Source organism: Eurosta solidaginis, chromosome 2 (genome assembly GCF_040869045.1).
Source record: "Eurosta solidaginis isolate ZX-2024a chromosome 2, ASM4086904v1, whole genome shotgun sequence".
Lineage (NCBI taxonomy): Eukaryota > Metazoa > Arthropoda > Insecta > Diptera > Tephritidae > Eurosta > Eurosta solidaginis.
In genome coordinates, this window is record NC_090320.1 from 98447369 (window position 1) to 98469197 (window position 21829).

At 34.9% G+C, this 21829-nt stretch overlaps 1 protein-coding gene and 1 pseudogene across 10 annotated transcripts in view; one reads left to right on the plus strand and one right to left on the minus strand.

Annotated features, from left to right (window-relative positions):
- Positions 1 to 21829, plus strand: part of LOC137240104 (uncharacterized) — a 1657600-nt gene that overhangs the window by 782076 nt on the left and 853695 nt on the right. For all 10 annotated transcript variants that reach the window (XM_067766027.1, XM_067766030.1, XM_067766026.1 and 7 more), the window contains one exon: positions 9951 to 10131. In XM_067766027.1, coding sequence (XP_067622128.1) covers positions 9951 to 10131 — 181 coding nt within the window. The remainder of the gene's footprint in view (positions 1 to 9950; positions 10132 to 21829) is intronic.
- LOC137239205 (uncharacterized) lies at positions 18966 to 21220 on the minus strand (annotated as a pseudogene).

Genomic DNA, 21829 nt, shown 5'->3' on the forward strand with positions numbered 1-21829 from the left:
CTCCAAGACACCAGTGGATTTCTTGGCATTTCCTTCCGCATCGGCATTTATCCCAAATTTAAAATCAGCTGGCAGTCGAAGGTCATTGCCAAAAATTACACTGGATCACAAATTCCAACTTTTTTGCTGCACCAGACACGTCATTATGAAATTCTCATGTAGAATCACCTCCTGATTCCGAAAATTAAGGTTATTTTTAATTCTATGGTAACGTTTTTGAGATATTTACGAATTGCCATTTTTTCAAAAAAAAAAAAAAAAAAAAAATTGGGTCCACTTAATCATATATATCTCAATTACGAATTGAGCAATTCCAAAACGTTTGGAAGCTTTTAAAAGGTAATACAATTTTCTATAAACTGTGCATACAGCACTTTTTGCTAGGCCCTGCAGATTCAAAGATAACGAACAATCATTACGGATTTTTTCAATATTTTTTGGAAAAATTATAAAGAAAATTGTACTTTGCGAGGAAGGATCTCGAAAACTTTTTATTTTTTGCTGATTTTTTTTTCTCTCTAAGCTCTGTTTTATTACAAAAAAAAATAAGCTTTCATTCAACAACATCGATGGACAAAATACAAAAGATATACGCTATATAGACGATATACAAAAGTTATAAGCATTCAAGTAAATATATCCATTTAATACTTGAGTACTCTACTGGTAGATATGTGTTGGTATTCGTATATCAGTTAGTTAGCAGGTAGATTTTCGTAGGGTTATTAGATACAAAAAACTGTTAGTGTCGTTTTCTCAAACCCAGGTACATTTCAAGGAAGAGCATATTTTTAAGGCAGGTAGTGTTTTCTTTGTAGAACTAGGGTATTATTTTGTCTAGGTAGGCTTGAATTTTTACTGGATCTAAGTATAAATAATAGTACATGCGCTTTGTTTCTTCATAATATCTGCAAGGCTCGCCGGATACTGTTCAGTTTATAATTGCAGTTTATAGCCCGTCATTTACTTAAAAATATAATATGAATAAAAGGGCGCGAGAGTTTGAGTGCACAAATGATCCAGATATGTTCTGTTTCATCTGCGGTCAATTTATTGTTAAAAAGATGCGACGTGTGTTTTCAAATACTTTGAAAGTTACATACTATAAGTATTTTGGAATTGAGCCTAAAACAATGAAAAACCATGGACACCGAATACTTTGTGCATCACATGTCGAGTCGAATTGATTTTTTCGGAAACCGGACAAAAAGGGGCGTTGTTAAAATTAGGAATTTGCTCTCTTTTAATGCATAGCTGACTAATTTCTGAAATTATCTATTTAGGCGACATATGAAATTTACTACGCCAAGGAAGTGGAGGGAACCAACTTGCCATTCAACGGACTGCTATATTTGTACTACAAAAGTACTTGGGGTTGGAAAGTCAAGAAAAGTAACCTTTGCGAGCGTATCTACAACGTCATTACCAGAAGTAAATTCAACGGAAGCTACATTGCCAGAATCAAATTTAACTTTAGTTCCGGCTCCAGTTTCATTGTAAACAGCAATATCTGATTACGCGGCATCATGTTGTACAGGATTTCAAACGGAAAACGAAAGAAACTCTTTGTCACAAGCACAACTTAATGATTGGAGAAGGGATTTAGAATTGTCAAAGGAAAAGACCGAACTACACGCCTCTCGTATGGAGCAATTTAAATTTGTTTCATCCGATGTTAAGGTAAGATATTATAGAACTCGTCACCAACAATTTTCCAAGTACTATACGAAGGAGGACATTGTTTGTTACTGCAAAGACATTGCTGAGCTATTCAAACAGTTTGGTGAACCATATGATTCAAAAGAGTGGCGATTGTTCATAGACGGCAATAAATTAAGTTTAAAGGCCGTATTATTGCATATTAGCAATCAGAAGCCATCTAGCCCGATAATGCAAAAATTTCTCAAACTAATCAAATACGAAGTACATGATTGGAAATATGTTCCGATCTTAAAGTCGTTGGAATGCTATGTGGTCTACAAAATGGATACACAAAATACTGTTGCTTTCTATGCAAATGGGATAGCCGAGCTCTTCAAGACCACTAAATCATAAAGGACTGGCCAGAACGAATCGAGTTTCAAGTTGGTGTGGATAACATAAAATACTTTCCACTTATAAAGAAGGAAACATTAATTCTACCTCCGCTCCACATCAAGCTCGGCCTTATCAAAACTTTGTCAAGGCTTTGGACAAAGAAAGCGAAGCTTTTCATCATTTGAAGACAATCTTTCCAGAGATTTCAGAAGCAAAAATAAAAGAAGGGATTTTTGTGAGACCGCAAATAAGGAAAATAATGACCAATAACCATTTCAAAGAACTATTGTCACAAGTGGAGGCAGCAGCGTGGGATTCTTTTGAAAATGTCGTTACTTATTTTTTAGGCAAACACAAAAGTCCTAACTACGAGATGATAATGAACAACTTAATCAAAAACTATGCGAAAATGGGTAAATAAAAAACATATTTAAGGCCGTTTTCTCAGTTAGCTTTAAACCCTATCTGCCCGATAAACAAAAAATTTGCACTCCCATTTAAATTTTTTCCCGCAAAATTTTAGCAAGGAAAGTGACGAGCATGGCGAAAGGCTTCACCAGAAAATGAAAATGATTGGAAGTCGGTATCAAGGATTCTGGGTTGTCGCTATGATGGGTGACTACTGTTGGTTTCTCACAAGGAAAACCGATCCTAATCTAAATAAGCGTCAAAACAAGATACATAACTTTTTCAATTATAAAATAAGATCATAGAGTTAAGACAGAACTATATGTATATATGCTATTATTTGTAAGGTACTTAAGTTTTACTATATAGATATATTTATTTGAATGCTTATAACTTTTGTAGTAGTTCATCGATTTTGTTGAATGTAAGTAAAGTGTTGTATGCACAGTTTAAAGAAAATTTTATTACCTTTCAAAAGCTTCAAACCGTTTTGGAATTGCTCACTTCGTTCTTGAGATATATATGATAAAGTGGACCCATTTTTTTTTTTTTTTTTTTTTTTTTTTTGAAATAACGGTTATTCGTAAATATCTCAAAAACGTTAACATAGAATTTAAAATTTCATTATGGCGTCTCTGGTGCATTTTGGCTGTAAACAAGTGTTACCTATGCGGGGGTTTGGCCCGTTGTCTCATGCACTGCCGATAGGTAAGCCATCCAGAATAAGGATATGTGTGTATCCCACTCTTTATGGAACTTGTCCCACTTCTGTCCTTCTAGTTTCCTTAAGTGCTCCTCTCAAAAACGTTACCATAGAATTTAAAATTTCATTATGGCGTCTCTGGTGCATTTTGGCTGTAAACAAGTGTTACCTATGCGGGGGTTTGGCCCGTTGTCTCATGCACTACCGATCGGTAAGCCATCCAGAATAATGATATGTGTGTATCCCACTCTTTATGGAACTTGTCCCACTTCTGTCCTTCTAATTTCCTTAAGTGCTCCTCCAGGGTGTTCTATTGAAACGTTCCACCGCACCATCGGACTGGGGATGCAATGCAGTTGTTCGTGTTTTCCGTAGGCCCAATGTCTTACACATTTCTTGGAACACAGCTGATTCAAAATTTCTCCCTTGGTCAGAATGTAACTCCATTGGTACACCATGGCTTGCAACCCTATTGTTTATAAACACTTCAGCTACTGTTTCCGCTTCTTGATTTGGGATTGAGTATACCTCTGGCCATTTGCTGAAATAATGCATAACCACAAGTATAGTATATCTGCAAAGACTTTGTTTCTGGTTTGATGTCAAAATAATAAGTATTTTTTATTAGCGAAATTACATTAGTATTTATACAAAATTATTCTAGTTAATTTTTAGGAGCTAACTACATTACATATTTACATTAATGCATACTTACATACTAAGTGTAAAAAATATAATTAGGCGCTTTGCCCGCGAACTGCGTAGATACATATATTCAGTTCGGTGAGAAGCGCCAGCTCAGCATAAATAAAATTAGTTGTGGGAAATGCATAATAAGCAAAAACGGAAAAGAGTATGGAAAATGCAGTTTAAGTGTAAATGAGTCGTGGGAATAAAATGTGTGCAGGCAAAGGTTTGTGGGGAGCAATTAGTCAGCTTTAAATTGAAATAGAAGAATTCTCAAGAGACGAGACGTAGACTGTATGTACGTATGTATGTACAAATGAATGAATATGTATGTAAGAGTCATTGCATCTCAAGACATACCAAAACGAGTGAAAATATATGTTTGTACAAATGAATGAATGACTGACTGAATGAGTGAATGAATGATTGCTACACAAGTATATATTTGTTTCCGCGGTTGCTAGCAGGAAATGGCCCTGCGACATCCATAGCGATCTTTAAAAATGCAGCACCTATGTTATATTGCTTCATCTGACCATGACTTCGGGTTTTGGCCTTTTAGCTCTGCTGCAAACCTCGCAGCTGGCAATCCACTTAGTGACCGACTGACGGCAACCAACCCAATAGAACCTCTGCTTAATTTTCTCGAGCGTCTTCGTGATTCCCAGATGACCTCCACTTGGGCCATTATGTTGCTCGTTGAGAACGTCAGGAAAAACTATCAGTCTCCTCTTCCGTTGACCATCTTCACTCTCCCATGCTCGATAAAAGCAACCAAATATCAACTATAAACTGTTCCACTGTGCCCAAGTCGCAATAGGACTCTTCTGACATCTCCTCTTTATTTGGTCTTTCGTTTCGTTCGGGCCCTTGCATAACATGTGACAGATCTGTATCTTCTAGTTGACACTTCCTTAGTTGTTCCTTGTCCCATTCATCCGTTCACGTTATAGTCATTAACCGGACATCTATAATGTTTTTTTAGCCTCAGCTTTTGAACAGTATTTGCATTCCAAACTACATGGTCTTCGTGACGTTGCATCAGCATTTCCGTGGGTACTACCTTTTCGATGATCAATGGAAAAGTCATAGCTTTGTAGTCGCTCGATCTACCGTGCCAATTGACCTTCTGGATTACGGAACTGCAGGAGCCATTTCAATGTTGCGTGATCTGTCCTGACGCGGAATCGCTGACCATAGAATTTAAAATTTCATTATGGCGTCTCTGGTGCATTTTGGCTGTAAACCAGTGTGTGAGACAACGGGCCATCAAGAATAATGATATGTGTGTATCCCACTCTTTATGGAACTTGTCCCTCTTCTGTCCTTCTAGTTTCCTTAAGTGCTTCTCCGTAGATAAATATATTCAGTTCTGTGGCAAGCGCCAGCTCAGCATAAATAAAATTAGTTGTGGGAAATGCATAATAAGCAAAAACGGAAAAGAGTATGGAAAATTCAGTTTAAGTGTAAATAAGTCGTGGAAATAAATTGTGTACAGGCAAAGGTTTGTGGTGAGCAATTAGTCAGCTTTAATTTGAAATAGAAGAAGTCTCAAGTTATGAGACGTAGACTGTATGTATGTACAAATGAATGAATATGTATGTAAGAGTCAATGCATCTCAATACATACCAAAACGAGTGAAAATATATGTTTGTACAAATGAATGAATGACTGACTGAATGAGTGAATGAATGATTGCTACACAAGTATATATTTGTCACCGCGGTTGCTAGCAGCAAATGGCCCTGCGACATCCATAGCGATCCTTAAACATGCTGCACCTATGTTATATTGCTTCATCTGACCATGACTTCGGGTTTTGGGCCCTTTCGCTCTGCTGCAAACCTCGCAGCTGACAATCCACTTAGTGACCGACTGACGGCAACCAACCCAATAGAATCTCTGCGTAATTTTCGCGAGCGTCTTCGTGATTCCCAGATGACCTCCACTTGGACCATTTTGTGGTTCGTTGAGAACGTCAGAAATCATTTTCCTTGGAAAAGCTATCAGTTTCCTCTTACATTGACCATCTTCACTCTCCCATACTCGATAAAAGCAACCGGATAACTACAAACTGTTCAACTGTGCCCAATATGGCTTCGCAATAAGACTCTTCTGACATCTAGTTGCTCGATCCACCGTGCCAATTTACCTTCTGGATTACGGAACTGCAGCAGCAATCACAATGCTGCGTGATCAGTCCTGACGCGAAATCGCTGCTCGTAGATGTATTTGTGAAAATGTGTAATGCACTCTACCAATGACAACAGCTCTCTCCGTGTAACGCAATAGTTCCTCTCTCGTTTTCCAATTGATCGGCTGTAATATGCAACTACCTTCTCCTGTCCATCAACCAGTTGTGATAAAATGCCTCCTATAGCATATCCACTCGCATCTGTATCTAGAATAAGCGTTGCTCCTGGGATTGGATATGCCAACATTGTGCACAAACGCTCTTTCAATATTTGGAAATCAACTTCCTGCTCCTTCTTCCATTCAAAAGCTTTATTTTTTCTTGTAAGCTCTTGGAGGCTACGGACTAGGCTAGCAAAATTTGGTACAAATCGGCGGTAATATATGCACAGCCCAAGGAAACTTCTTAACTCATGAAGATCCTTTACTGTTTCTATCTTTTCATTCGCGGTGGAGATTCCCTCCGTCGTTACTTTATGACCCAAGTAACTAACTTGCTTCCTGAATAGAGAACACTTCTTGGGACTAAGTTTCAGACCAGCACTAGCTATTCTTTGGAAAACCTTCTCCAAGTTCTTCAGATGTTCTTCGAAGTTCTTTCCCAATACGATGATGTCGTCTAGGTACACTAAGCATGACTTCCAATGTAGTCCTTTCAGTACCTGATCCATGAGTCTTTCAAAAGTAGCTGGTGCATTACATAGTTCAAAGGGCATTATTGTAAACTGCCAAAGACCATCTTCGACACTGAAGGCTGTTTTCTCCTTGTCTTCATCCTTCACCTCCACTTGCCAGTAGCCGCTTTTTAAGTCCAGTATGTAAAACCATTTTGTACCAGATAGCGAGCCCAGAGTGTCGTCAATTCTTGGAAATGGGTAGCTATCCTTTTTCGTAACGTCTTTCAACTTCCGGTAGTCCACGCAAAACCTCATTTTTTCATTCTTCTTCTTCACAAGTGCCACCGCTGAGCTCCAAGGACAGTTTGAGTGGTGACTTGAACTCATTGAGTACTCCTAGTGGAACACGTCCATTCTGTTTTGTCATAGCCAGGGTTTTTCCTACAATTACGTTCGGTGTTGATTTGTTTGCAGCTTCGACAAACCACAATTTTTTTGTCCCACAATCTCATATGACCGCCTCCGATTTTGGTGGTATTTACTGATTCTCCTACACCAGAACTCATTTACTGCTGTAGCCTTTCTCGTAACCGAAATTAAGTGGAAACATCCATGTTCTTATATCGCATCGTCTTGCTTTGCATGCCGATCTTGATGCCTTGGTCGATTAAGAAGTCCACTCCAATTATTGTGCATCAACAATCTCTGCCACTATAAAACTGTGTAGTACCGTGACGTTCCCAATTGCGACTTCACATGCTACTTCTCCAATTGCCTGGGTATCTTCTCCAGTGGCTATACGCAATCTTGCTCAATGTAATCGTCTTATCTTCTTGTTGACTAAATCCGATCGAATGATGGAATGAGATGCACCCGTATCTACAGTCAGTAAACGTTCCTTTCCATCCACATGTCCTCCGACAGTAAGATTACTTGACCTTCTTCCAATTTGCGAGATAGAGATTATGGGGCATTCAATTGCAGGAGTCAGCTGTCGTCCCTTGCGGCTAACTCGCTTTAGTTTAACGATTGAGTGGATTTGGAGATTTGCTCATCTGCTTCAGCTCTGCGTTTACGACCAGCCACATTGTTGGAACTATTAGGGTTGGTGCTGCAATACCGTGCAATGTGCCCTGGTTTCCCACACTTAAAGCATTTGACTTCAATAATTCCAAAATTGCGTCTACCCACTCTTGTCTTTCCATTTCCACACGATGGGCTGTGTATGCTGGTTTGCTCAAAAGTGAGGAAGTTTCCTGAATCGGTGCATGGGATAATGTTTCAGAAAATGTTTGCTTTGGGCTTGCGTAATTAGCTCGCTTCGTTTCAACGTACCGTATGCATTTATAAAACTCTGAATCTTTACCCTTTCAGTGTATTCCACGGGTGCGTCCGCATTTGCAAGATGAGCCAATCTTTCAATGTCTGAAGCAAACTCCTGCAAAGTCTGGTTAGATTTTTGGTAGCGGTTTTGCAATTCCATTTGGTAGATTTGTTTCCTGTGTTCGCTTCCGTAACGTCGTTCTACAGCAGCCATCAATGCTTCATAGTCGTTCCGCTCTCCTTCTGGAAATGTCTGTAGGATTTCGGCTACTGGCCCCTTCAATGCTACGAATAGAGCTGGAACTTTATCTTCAGCATTCCAGTTGTTCACTGCTGCGGTCTTCTCAAACTATAGTTTAAGGATCTGCAAAGGGACAGGACCGTCAGAGGATGGTGCCTTTACCTTTGGATTACTCGCTGAAACTGCTGGGCGGATTATTTGCAACTCCTATATACGACCTCTCAAAGCTTCTACCTCGGCCTAGATTTTTTCTTGTCGGCCACTGAAACCTTCATGAAACTGGGTTAGTTTCTCTTCCATGCGCGCTTCCTGCTTAGATGATATACAGGCTTCCTGCTCTTCAAGTTGTGTAGAGATCTGAGATGATATCTGCGCTGAAATTTGTGCCGACATTTCGGATATACGTGCCTCCTGTGATTCCAGTTGGGATACCATATATGTCTTCTGTTCTTCCAGTTGAGTTTCCATCTTGGATGTTACTGTCGACGTTTGAGCTGATATTGCAGCAAATATCATGTTCAAGTCTGTGCTCGTAACAGTCTGCGATGTTTCATTTTTCTCTTAAATTTTTGTTGTTGTCTCGTCCCCATAAGGATGAAAGACATACTCGTCCACATTAATTCCTTCCAACTCCATTACCTCTCGTAGCCGGTCTCGTAGTTCGGTCTTATTGCCGGTTGTATTCAATCCACGGTGCTCCAACTCCTTTTTCAGTTGCTGGTTCCTTAATTCACTTAACTTTGCCATGTCCAAGTAGTATGCGAAATCGTCGGAAATTACATTTTAAAGTACAATTATACTTCACAATTATACTTCACTTCGCAACTGATAGCGTGTTTAAATCAAACTGATTATTCATGCCTCAGCTTGCTCTGCTTTTATACTCTCTCTGGCCTCCTTATAAGGTCTAGCCGTTTCGCCTTCTATAACAGTTGTATCTCCTACTTGGTAATTTCTATATATATGTATATTTGTAGTTTATGTTTATCTTATAGCCATATGCGTGTGTATGTGTGAGTAACTACTTCGGCTGATGATCACATGTGTTTGTGAGTATCTCTTCGGAGCCTTGTATGTATGTGTGTAAATGATGGTTGATTTGTTTATGTACACAAGAGTGGCAGCTTGCTTTATTGTTGTTGTGCCTTTATTTACTAACAGCTTAGTTATGCTAAAATTCGCCACAATATAAATAACACATTGCAATATCGTACATTACAATATTGTAATTAATTAAATAATATTTGGTCAAGGTCTCCTGCTCCCTCGAACAATCAGCGACGAATCTCCCATGGTTCGCCGTCCGCCGCTCTCCCAGTTATTCTGCATCTGCTTCTCATCCACCATTCACCGTTTGCAGATTCCACTGGTGACTTCGTGTATCCGGCAACCGATAAAGGATTAAGGGTTTATTTGACTCTGGATTGACAGAGTACAATACCAGCCTTCGACGAAACGGACTACCCAATATTTATTAATATTTTACGGCGTACCACACCTAAGGTATTGGGTTCAGGTCCAGGAAAAAGAAACATCAAAATACATTAGACAATTTTTTTTTTTAAACGGGATCTGCCTTACAGATGCCATTTGGAGTTGGCATAAAATATGCAGGGCCTGCCAAAACTGTTCTACCTATTCAATTTTGGTTGAGTTGCAAAAAATCGCACAACTTTTACCAGCCAGTTGAAAAAAACATGAATCTAGAAAAGATTCAATATTTTACTATCATATTTTCAGATTTCGTATCACATACCGCCTAATTTTACGTGAAAAAGAATTGCATTTCCATATTGGAGTTTACAATCCGAGCAAGGATTTATCTTTCACATTCAATACGCTTTTGCACACATATCTGAAAGTTCCTGATGTACGACGGTGCCAAATAACTGGGCTACATGGTTGCACATTTATTGACAAGGTAAGAAAAATAAAACCTTTAATTACAGCCGTATCATATTTTAGAAAACTGCATTTGTTTTTAAATGCATTAAAGCTACATTTAAGCATATTATTAATGCAAATTATAAAAGCATTGTGTAAGCATGTAGACAAATTCTGCTGAAATTAATATCTGTATATTTTGTTTTCTTCCGCATGCCGAAAGTAATCGGCATGTAGAGACCTTTGGGCTTCCTTGCAAAAAGTACAGTATGACGTTCATTATGGTTTCTTTAAATTTGTTAACATATAATTTCGGGCAATGAAATTAGTACCCTCTAACCAGATATTCTGCATCAGAATTTTCGCAACTATAATAATTGGTGCCAACCACCCTAATGGATGGAAAAGCATGGCAATAGGCGAAAGTATCTCTCTCTTACTTAGAATTTTATTTGTTTCCATTGAATTGACCTTAAAATAGAAATGATCAGAATCAGGATTCCATTTAGCATTTAGCACTGCTCGTATCTCCGAATTCGAGAAAATCTTCATGCACAAGATGAGTAAAATTTCACTAAAATTAGAGTCCACTTTCGTAATGGAAACCCAGCTGATTTTAAAACCGTAACGTCATCAACGTACATATAACTTCGCAAAATGTTCGATGCAATTGGGCACAACGTTTCCAAGTCATCAGCTAGTTGTAACGAAGTCCTAATTGCTAAGTAAGGAGCACAATTAACGCCGAAAGGCACAGTCTTTAATTCATAAACACTGATAGGTTCATTCGGACTATTCGCTGATATTTTGTGTCAGTAGCATCAGCTGACTGGATTCCAGATAATTTGAGCATGTGGCCCATGGATTCATATTCCATCACCACCCTATTATATATTCCCTTTGTAACTCGGTCACCTGTGGTAAAACTAGCACCATAGCTTCGATCGAAATCAATGGGTCGATAGATGACCGCAGTTGGATCAAGCACGCTTCTTTAAACTGCGCAGAAACCATATTATTGATGCCCGAAACTTGAAGGAACACTCTGAGCCTGAATCTATAAGCGGCCAGGCAGAATAGTTTGTACCATTGTAGTGAATATTAGACCGCGCCGTACCTAGTAAAATCCCTTTTCTTGTATAAGCATGATGGGATTGTTCGTTGCTAGCAGGCGTTTTGTTACTGCTAGTAGAGTCGCGCCTTTGTTGGGCTTGTTTGGAAGTGGACTGTATGTTGTCCGAAGGTATGTGTGAATTATTGGTCGCATTAGACCGTGCCTTCGGTAAATGCAAAAGTGTATGATGTCGAGATTGACAAGTGCCGCAATTGTATGGGCTAGTACATCTCGACACCGAATGTCCCGATAAAAGGCAATTGAGGCAGCAGCCGTTGAATTTAATAAAGTTAATCCTTTTGTTAAACTCTAACTTTTTGAAACTGGGACATCTATGAATGTTGTGCTCTTTTGGTTTCGCACGCATTATTGGCGATACTAATTTGGTATGCGCCAAGTTCCTATTGCGAGGGTTCGGAGGAGAATTTGTTTGAACTATTTGACTTCTGACTTTTTGGCTTTGCCCTTTGAACCCTGAAACACTTTCCAATCTTTGGAATCTCTTTGTAAGGAACTTGCCCATGTCCTCCCACTTGGATATCCGTCTTGTTTTCGGCCGAGTGCTCCCAAAGCGATGGTTTTAGTTCAGGTAATTTTGTCGAACAAATATAAGTAATAATTGCATCCCAGTTGGTGATGTCAACTTGATGGCATTTAAGAGCGGATATACACTTGTTGATATCCATTTACAACCTTTTAATAGAAGTGCTACACTCGGACTCTATTGAAGTTAAACTGAAGAGAATTTTTAATTGAGAATTGATTGACATTCTCTTATTTTCGTACCTATCGCTAAGATTTTTCCAAGCAGTGTCAAAACCTTCATAGGTCAACGGACATTTTTCAACAATTTCTTTTGCTTCACCTTGTGTCGTTTGATTCAAGTAGAAAGGCTTTTCGACTCCTTTAAGTGTGTCATTTTTAATATATATGGCCGTGAATATATCACGAAACGTTGGCCATGAAATATAATCACCCTTGAAAACTAAGGTATCGCAAGGTGGTAGACGGATATTATGACGCTTTAATTGCTTTTCGTCGTTTTCCTTGCCTTTTGCTTCCTTTTTAAGCGCTTCGTTTAAACTATGTATTTTTGAGAGGGTTCTTATGAAAGCTGCATATCATATTATTGCTTTTTATGAATTGAGGCAATCGTCTTATCAGCAATGGATACATCTGCCAACAATTCATCATATGCTTCTTTCACTTTGTCCATAAATTGCCTTAAAATCAGTTTGCTGAATTTTCAGCGAATGTACTGGTCACTTATAGGAGTGCTTAGAAAATTCGCGTAAAATTCTACTACTGAATCCGTGAGTCTGATAAAGGTTTTCATTTTGTTAGAAAAAAACAACTAATGGAAAACTTCGTACAAGATAATTTTTAATAGCACTGATTTTCACAATACCTAACACAACCAGACACCCTGTACACATAAACGTATACTTTTATGAATATATGATTGCCCTTACCTAATTGTACATATGTATAAATATATGTATATTATACAAATATATTGCTCGCCAGCCAATTTGTAAATAATTAAACACAAGTGAAGATATTTTGTAAAATAATTGAAGTGACTTTGTAAAATAAGGTTATATTACTAAAGAGTAAGGTTATATTGGAAATGGTACCTATACAACTTAAGGCCGGCACAAAATCACTAGAATTTTAATTTCTAAAACTTTCTTTACGCCTTTGTGTACGCACCTTTGTGAAAATTTAAAATCAATCAAACAATCCGTATGTAATAATTAAACAAATTTTTTAAGTTAAACGGTTTTATTAAAAACAGTACTTACATTTAGTTATATTAATATTAGAAGATAGAAACTAATTAGGTAGGTTTTCACAATCCGTATTTAATAATTAAAAAAAATTTTTAAGTTAAACGGTTTTATTAATACAAAAAAATAGAAACTAATTAGGTAGGTTTCAGGTACTAGTCGTCACAGTCCTCATCAATCTAGGGCGTTGATCAGACAAATAAAAGCGTTGGGCGCGTGAAATTTCTAAAAATGTGAGGCGTAGCATACCCTACTTAAGGATCAGTTGGTGTTACTTATGGCTATCAATCGTAACAACGGCCGGCCAAACACAGAGTCAAGCTAAATAAAACCGTTAAAAAAATAAGCTGTCGAAGGACTAAGTTACAACAAAAAAGCTATTTTGGCTGTTTTTCGAAGGATAAAAAAAATCAAAATATATTTTCCAAAACCCTCTCAACATAAGCTTCAAATTTAGGGCAGACTTTCACAACTTTTTTTTATGGGGACCAACCCAGTCTCATTTATAATAGAAAATTTTTATTTAAAAACATCATGTTGGTTTTTGGTTTATTGGCAATTAAGTTTTTCTTATAATTATGAGTTTTTAGTGTCTCTATAATTGAAAAGTTATTATTTTTTTTATTTTTGGAATAGAAAGTGTTTTTTTTACACTTATGTACTAAAAGTCTGCCGGCCGGTATTTTCAAAACTTTTTGAAAAGGTAGTTGAAAACAATTTATCCTTTGCTATCAATAGAATAGCCGATCCATATCAGCATGGTTTTATTGCAGGACGTCCGACTGTTACAAATCTGGCTGTTTTCTTTCAGATTTGTGTCTATGCGTTTAAGGATGGATGCCAAGTTGACACCATATATACAGATTTTTCTAAGGGTTTTGACACAGTTTCGCACAAATTACTTCCGTGAAAACTTGAAAACTTTGCCTCTCACTCAAGCGTTCTATCGCTGCTGAAGTCCTATTTGGAAAACAGAATCTCTTTTGTAGAAATTGAGAAAAATAAGTTTTATGAATTCTCAGCAACCTTGGGTGCACCACAAGGTAGCATCCTTTGTCCTATTTTGCTCTCAATGTTTATTAATGATGTTGGCTCATGCATACACAATTCGAAATCTTTGCTTTATGCTGAAGACTTAAAACTATTTTCTGTACTTCTGATGCATTGCGTCTGCAAGAAGATCTGAATGCTATTAATAATTGGCCCTTTCAAAATAATCTGCGACTCAATATTAGTAAATGCTGTCTATATCAACATTCAAATTGATATTTAAAAAATCTTTTATTTTGATTTTGTTTTTAAAAATTTATTTTTGTTTATTTTTGAGTTTAGATATTTTCCAACTAATTAGAATTCTCCCTTTTTTGAAGTTATTCAAAATTCCAAGTTAACACGAAAACTCAATTAAAATTATTTTAAAAATTAAAGTAGAGTACAAAGTAGTTAACACTATATTTACTCCCCCTCCAAGAAAATTTGAAACAAACAAATTATTAATTAATATTAAATGTAACCCTTTTTTGTTTTTTGTTGTTTAATGTATTTGTATTTAAATTAGTGTTAATAAGTATGTTTGCTGGTTTAAGTAAATCAATTGAAATATTTTTAATAGTATTATTGTATTGAATTGTAAATGTTTTATGTTTCTTAGATATAACTTTAAAAGGTCCTTCATAAGGTGATTCTAAATTAGATTTACGAAGAACTTTAACAAAAACATACTCACAATTTTCTAATTGTTTAGGAACGAAAACATTTTCTTTGTTATGATGAAAAACTTTAGAACGAACAATTGAAAAATATTCTCTTATTTTATGAAGAGCGTCATTAGAAAAATCATGTTCTTTATTATTATTTGAAATAATTAATTCACCAGGTATTCTAAGTGTTTGGCCATAAACAAGTTCAGCAGATGAACATTTTAAATCTTCTTTAATAGAAGTTCGTAAACCAAGTAGAATGAATGGTAAAATGTCAGACCAATGAACCGAGTCGTTTGATGCTATAATTGCTGCTTTTAAAGTTCGATGAAATCTCTCTATCATGCCATTTGCTTTGGGATGGTAAGGAGATGTATGAATTTTATGAGAACCTAAAAGTTTAGTTAATTCTGTAAAAAATTTTGAGGTGAATTGTGAACCTTGATCTACTGTAATATTTAATGGTATACCAAATCGTGGTATATAATTTTGAATAAAAGTTTTTACTATAGTATTTGTTGAAATATCTTTAAGCGGATAAGCTTCAGGCCAACGTGAAAATCTGTCAATAATTGTTAAAATATAACAATTTCCATTTGAAACTGGAAGAGGTCCAACAATATCCATATGAATATGTTCAAAACGGCCTGATGGTATTTGAATTTTTTGGATAGGAGATTTAGTATGTCTTGAAATTTTGGATTTTTGACAATTGATGCAAGATGAAGTCCAATCGTTAATCTCTTTACGCATGTTAGGCCAATAATATTTATTTTGAATTAATTTTCTAGTTGTTCTTATACTTGGATGAGATAATGAGTGAATTTTGTCAAATATAATTCTTCTCATAGAATGTGGAACATAAGGTCGAAAAGGTTGTAGAGAAACATCACACCATAAATTTAAATTAATAACTGGAATATGAATTTCCTTTAAATTATTTTTAGAATTTTGATCAGAAATGGTTTTTTGTAAAAATGTATCAGTTTGCTGTTCTTTATATAAAGTTTCTAAATTTATATCTTGAGTTGAAATTGCATTTATTTCTGGAATACGGGAAAGTGTGTCGGCAACTATGTTGTCTTTTCCACGTATATATTGAATATCATTTGTAAATTGAGCAATATATTCAAGATGACGTAGTTGACGAGGAGATCTATCTACTTTAGAATTTAGAACATGAATTAAAGGTTTATGATCAGTATAAATTGTAAAAGTTCTACCTTCAAGAAAATGTTTAAAATGTTTAATTGAATTATAAATTGCCAAAAGTTCACGATCAAATGTTGAATATTTAGTTTCTGTTGTAGTTAATTTTCTTGAAAAATAAGCTAAAGGTTCTAGTATATTATTGCTATTTTGTTGAAGAACTGCTCCAATAGCAACATTTGATGCATCTACTGCTAATGATAAAGTACCATTTTTGTCGAAATGTGTAAGTAAAGTATTTTTAGCAAAAAGTTTTTTAACATTTTCGAAAGCTGTTGTGGTTTCATTTGTCCAATTTAATTGTTTGAGTTTGTTTTTAATTGCATGTGTTAACATTTCATGCAGAGGACTAAGTTCTGTTGCTAACATTTTAATATATCTGTGATAGTAATTTATCATACCTAAAAATTTTTGTAATTTATTTATAGAAATTGGTTTTTCAAAATTTGTTATGATTTCAATTCTATCTAAAGATGGTTTAATACCTTCGCCTGAAATTTCGTAACTTAAAAAATTTAATCTATTTACACCGAGAGTACATTTTGAAGGTTTGATATTTAAATTATATTCTTCAAGTCTTTTGAAAACTGATTTTAAATGATTTATATGTTGATCTTCATTATCACTGGCAATAAGAATGTCATCAATATATGTAAATACAAAATCGAAATCAGAAAATACTTCATTAATAAAGCGTTGGAAAGTTTGAGCACTGTTTCGTAAACCGAAAGGCATTCTTACGAATTCAAACATTCCAAAAGGGGTAGTTATTGCAGTTTTATGAATGTCTTCTTCTGCCATTGGAATTTGGTGGTAAGCACGCACAAGATCAATTTTGGAAAAAAATTGTTTGTTTTTTAAATCAATTGTTAAATCGTGAATATGTGGTAAAGGATACCGATCTGGTGTAGTAATAAAATTAAGTCTTCGATAGTCTCCGCAAGGTCTCCAATCATTTGGTTCTTTTTTAGGAACGAGATGAAGTGGAGATGCAATAGGAGAATTTGAGGGTCTGCATATACCCGTTTTAACTAAAAATTCAAATTCAGCTTTAGCAATTTTAAGTTTGATTGGATCAAGACGTCTGGGTTTCGAAAATGGTAAAATACCTTTTGTTTCTATCCTGTGAACCGTATGGTGTTTAACTTTTTTAGTATAATCTGGTTCACAGGTAATAGATGGAAATTCATTAAGTAATTTTGAAAACTTATTTTCGACAATAGGAATTTTGAGTGAGAAAATATCAGAAAATCCAGAAGATCCAGTAACTTTAATTTTTGTAGTAGAATCCATTATTTCTTTATTTTTAATATTGACAATAATTCCGAATTTTTCTAAAAAGTTTGCTCCTAAAATTGGTGTATCAATATTCGCAATAATGAATGGAAATTCAAAATCTCTTCTTAAACCTAAATCAATTTTAAGTAGTTTTGTACCGAAAGTTTTAATTGAAGAACCGTTTGCTGCGGTCAAAGTAAGATCCGAATTTCTTTTATAGATTTTAAATTTAGAAAAAGGAATAACTGATACAACTGCACCTGTATCGATAAGAAAATTAAGTTTATTGAATTTATCAAATATGAATAGGCGACGAGTAGGTTTAATAATAGTTCCATTATCCGTCACCGTCATAATGGATCGTTTCAGTTTAAATTTTGTTCGGAATTTGAATTGTGATTTTGATTAAAATTGCATGGGGGTATACATTTAAGAGCGTTATTCTTAAATTTTTTGTGATACCAACAAATATTTGTTTGTGAAGTAAAATTACGATTGTTTGAAAAATTTCTTGATTTTGAAAAATTTCGAGATTTAAATCTATTTCTATCTTTAGATCTTGAACGGATTTGTAATTGATTAATATCATTAGAAATTTTATTTAAATTTTGAAAAATAGCCGTGGTTAATTCAGTTAAATTTTTAACGCATTGTTCTAAAATATTATTATTTATACTTGAGACTACAGGAGATTTGGAAGAATGACGTTTGTTGATTAAATCAAAAAGTTTGTCAGCTAAAATAATTACTTCATCTTTATTTTGATTGTTACTAGAAGTTAAATGGATTTGTATTTCTTGTGGCAATTTACGAATCCATAATTTGAAAAGTAATTCTTGACTTACAATGGAGTCAGTACCTATAAGTGATTTCATAAATCTGAATAATTCAGATGGTGAACGATCATCAAGTTCAGTTTTTGAAAATAATTGTTCTAATCTTTTTTCTTCGCTAAGAGAAAATCTTTCACATAGAATTTTTTTGATTGTATCATATTTATTAAAAAGAGGAGGAGGGTTAATAACATCTAAAATTTTAGAAATAGTATCTCGTTGAAGAGTAATTAGAACATTTTGAAATTTTAAATTATCATCAGTGATATTATTATTTTCAAATTGTCCTTCAACAAGTAAAAACCAGGCATCAGGAGAATCTTGCCAAAATTGTGGTAATTTAATAGATTTAGTAGAAGAAAAATTTGTAAAGTTATCTTGTCTTGAAGTATCTTGTGTTATATTAGAGATGATGTTTTGTGTTGTATTAATGTTAGAATTTTGAGTTGTATTGTGAGTCATTGTGTTATTTGTATAATTGTTGTTTTGATTTTCCTAATTTGTAAACTTACGGGTTCGTATTTGGTGAACGTAGAACCATATAAAAAAAAAAAAAAAAAAAAAATTTATGAAAAATTTGAAAATTAGGAAATATTTAAGATTTTTTTTTGGAAAGGGAGTTAACAATTTAAATAAAATATTTAATTTTATATAAAAAATAAGTAAATTTAAATAATTGTTAAAATATAAAAATAATCTTAAAATAAATTTGAAAGTTAAAAGGTTTAAAATTTTAATTTAAATTATAATTGAAAAAATTTAAATTTAATATTAGAATAAAAATTATACTTACATAAATTTAAATTTAATAAAAAAATATTAAAATTAATTAGTTGATTGATGATTGTTTAAAAAATATCTTGAAATTAATATCTGGATTGTTTGATATCGTAATGCTTTTAAAATATGCAATGGCTTTGTTGTTTTATTTGTAAATCTCTTAATTTTCATCGTGATGTCTTCATTTTAAATCTGTTCTTGTGTGTATTGCGTGCAAAATTGTTGTTGTGGTTTGGATAACCCAATCGCTGCTGTAACTTCAATTGACACTGCAACTATGTCTTCTTAGTCTTCAGAGAGTGTTGAAATGTATATTTTTGTTGAGTTAATTTGCAAACATGGTGGGGGTGGATATTGAAAATTGCATATCAATTTATCTTGTATGTAATTTTAGTATACATCCAGTAAATCCTGTATAATATTCATAATTTTCGTGTCCAAATAAATTATGTGTAGAAAATTTATCAGTAATCTGCTTCATAATTTTTGTGATAATCTTAAGTTTAAGTAAATTTTTATAGGTGTCGTTTTGCTATCACTGACGTATGACTGAAAGAAACTCGATGCAACTTAAATGCTCAGCGCCTCGCTGGTCATGCACGTCCTGGTTTGTGTTGCATGGGTGGTAATAAAATCGAATGTACCAAAGAGTAAAACTAATAAACGTTGAGTATATTCCGGTAGTGATGTAAATAATTAGATCGTCCAAAATTTCATTAGGTATTTTACGTAGAAATCTTTTTGAGTGCACTTGTAATTACATAAATGGAGTAATTGTCCATATTGACTAAACGGCCAGTTTGCAGAAAATGTATTGACTTTTATAGTACCATTATGATTCGAGCGGGATCGCCAATATATCAACATTCAAATTGATATTTAAAAAATCTTTTATTTTGATTTTGTTTTTAAAAATTTATTTTTGTTTATTTTTGAGTTTAGATATTTTCCAACTAATTAGAATTCTCCCTTTTTTGAAGTTATTCAAAATTCCAAGTTAACACGAAAACTCAATTAAAATTATTTTAAAAATTAAAGTAGAGTACAAAGTAGTTAACACTATACTGTCACATAACGTATACTAAGTCTATGAATGTGTTTTCTCTCGCGTACTCGATTTGAAATGTAAATCTTGCGCCAATTAATGAATTTCGCGATCTTGGCGTAATTATATATGTTTTTCGAGAAAAGAAAAAAAAGGCATATATTTGATATTTTGCTAAAGTGGCTCTTTTGAGACTAGTTACCGTACAGTTGAGGGGTGGGTTGGTGAAAGCTTTGTAATTGACTGATCTTTTACTTTTGGTAATCATCTAAATTTTCTCATACCAAAGGCTGATACCAACATAGCTTTCTTGAGACCATATGCTAATAATAATAAACCCAACGGATAAATACCCTCCAAAGCCCGCCCAACTGACAGGAGCTGCGCATCCGCATTACGCACGGATTTTCTTTTTGCCGAGTTGTTGATAGGCGGAGGTTTGTTAAGCGTTGAGATCTAAAACTGCTCAGCTACAGAATAAATATCATCAGTTGAGTATTACACATAATACATATACTACATAGTTAAATAAGAGATTTTTTTATAAAGATTTATTTATTTTTTTTTTTATTATTTTGGATAGGACAGTTTTCTTTATAGTAAAAAGTGAATCTGTTATATGAAACGAGTTCGAATGAGGGTTCAAATCATGACACAAACACCTAAAAGGTTCACTTAATTCGAAATTAGTTCTGCACTGCCTCAAAAGAAGAAGTTGGTAATGTCTTGACGCTCGTGATGGGACATTGAAGTTTACTTCGTTCAAAAGAAAGGGGCTAGAAATCAGTCTATTCAGTAGTTTAGCCATTAATAATATGCCTAGCATTTCTCTACGACTTGCGAGAGTTGGAATTTTGATAAGCTTTAACCGACTAGTATAAGGTGGAGTTGTAACGACAGCCGTTTAACAACCTACGCCCCTGTGCGCCTACACGCACGCGCACCACTGTCTCTGCAAATAACAATGCCAATTGTCTGCAGAGCAACTACGTATTATGTGTGTATGTGTGTGAATATGGAACCAATCGTTGTAGTTAACATGTTGGAAGCCTTCCAGGAACTTTGAGTGACTTTGGGCTAAAGTGGGTTGACAGTAAACCGAAAACGGTAGTTGCAACAGGAAAAAGTTGTCTATAAAAGGGCCAACATCCCGTTCTTCTCTATCACAAAGTCTTGAATACGGTGCCCACAACGCGAGTGCAGTGAAGTGAAGAAAAAAAAAACAAAAATTAAATTAAAACTGTATAAAGTGATAAGGTTTCAAAGTGCGAAACCGTAAGCTACCGGTTCGGTGAAAAGTGCCGCATCCAAAATAGAAATAGTATTCCTGCCACCACCAGATCCAGCACCACCAGCAACGGTAAGTACCACCACCATTTCCGTATACCCAAAGCCCTTACTGTAGTCCCATGTTCATAACCTCCATTAACACCCGCATAATTTCTCTAACCCCGTTTTTTTCATCCTATAGTTCCTATTGAAGGAATCCCCAAAGGAAACCAACCACCATCGTCGGTGCTAGGCACCAAAATCCACCAACGGTAAGTAAATACATCTACCTTAGTGACTAGCCCAAAAGTGATATTGAATTTAGTGCCATTTTCTCAAGTGAACTTCATAGTTTGCCTGCTCTGTATAGGAAAATGATTTAAGAGAAAATTGAATTATTGTTGGACAGACAAACATTTAAATTCGCCGGAGAAAATGGCCTTTAAATGCTTTACACGACGTGATACCCAGCTTTATATTTTTATTGTTTGGTTTTCCTTTGCAGAATCCCCATCACCACAACAAGATTCGCATGTACAAAAACTACCAACATCAAACCACACAAACTACCAATCTGCAAAGCTACCACAAACCGCACCGAACACGAAAGCCACTACATAAAACACTCCCATCTGTCAAAACAAAAAAAAAAAGGAGTAAGAAACAGCGCATCCACACCAAAATATTGCATACATCCATATTCACAACCACACGCAT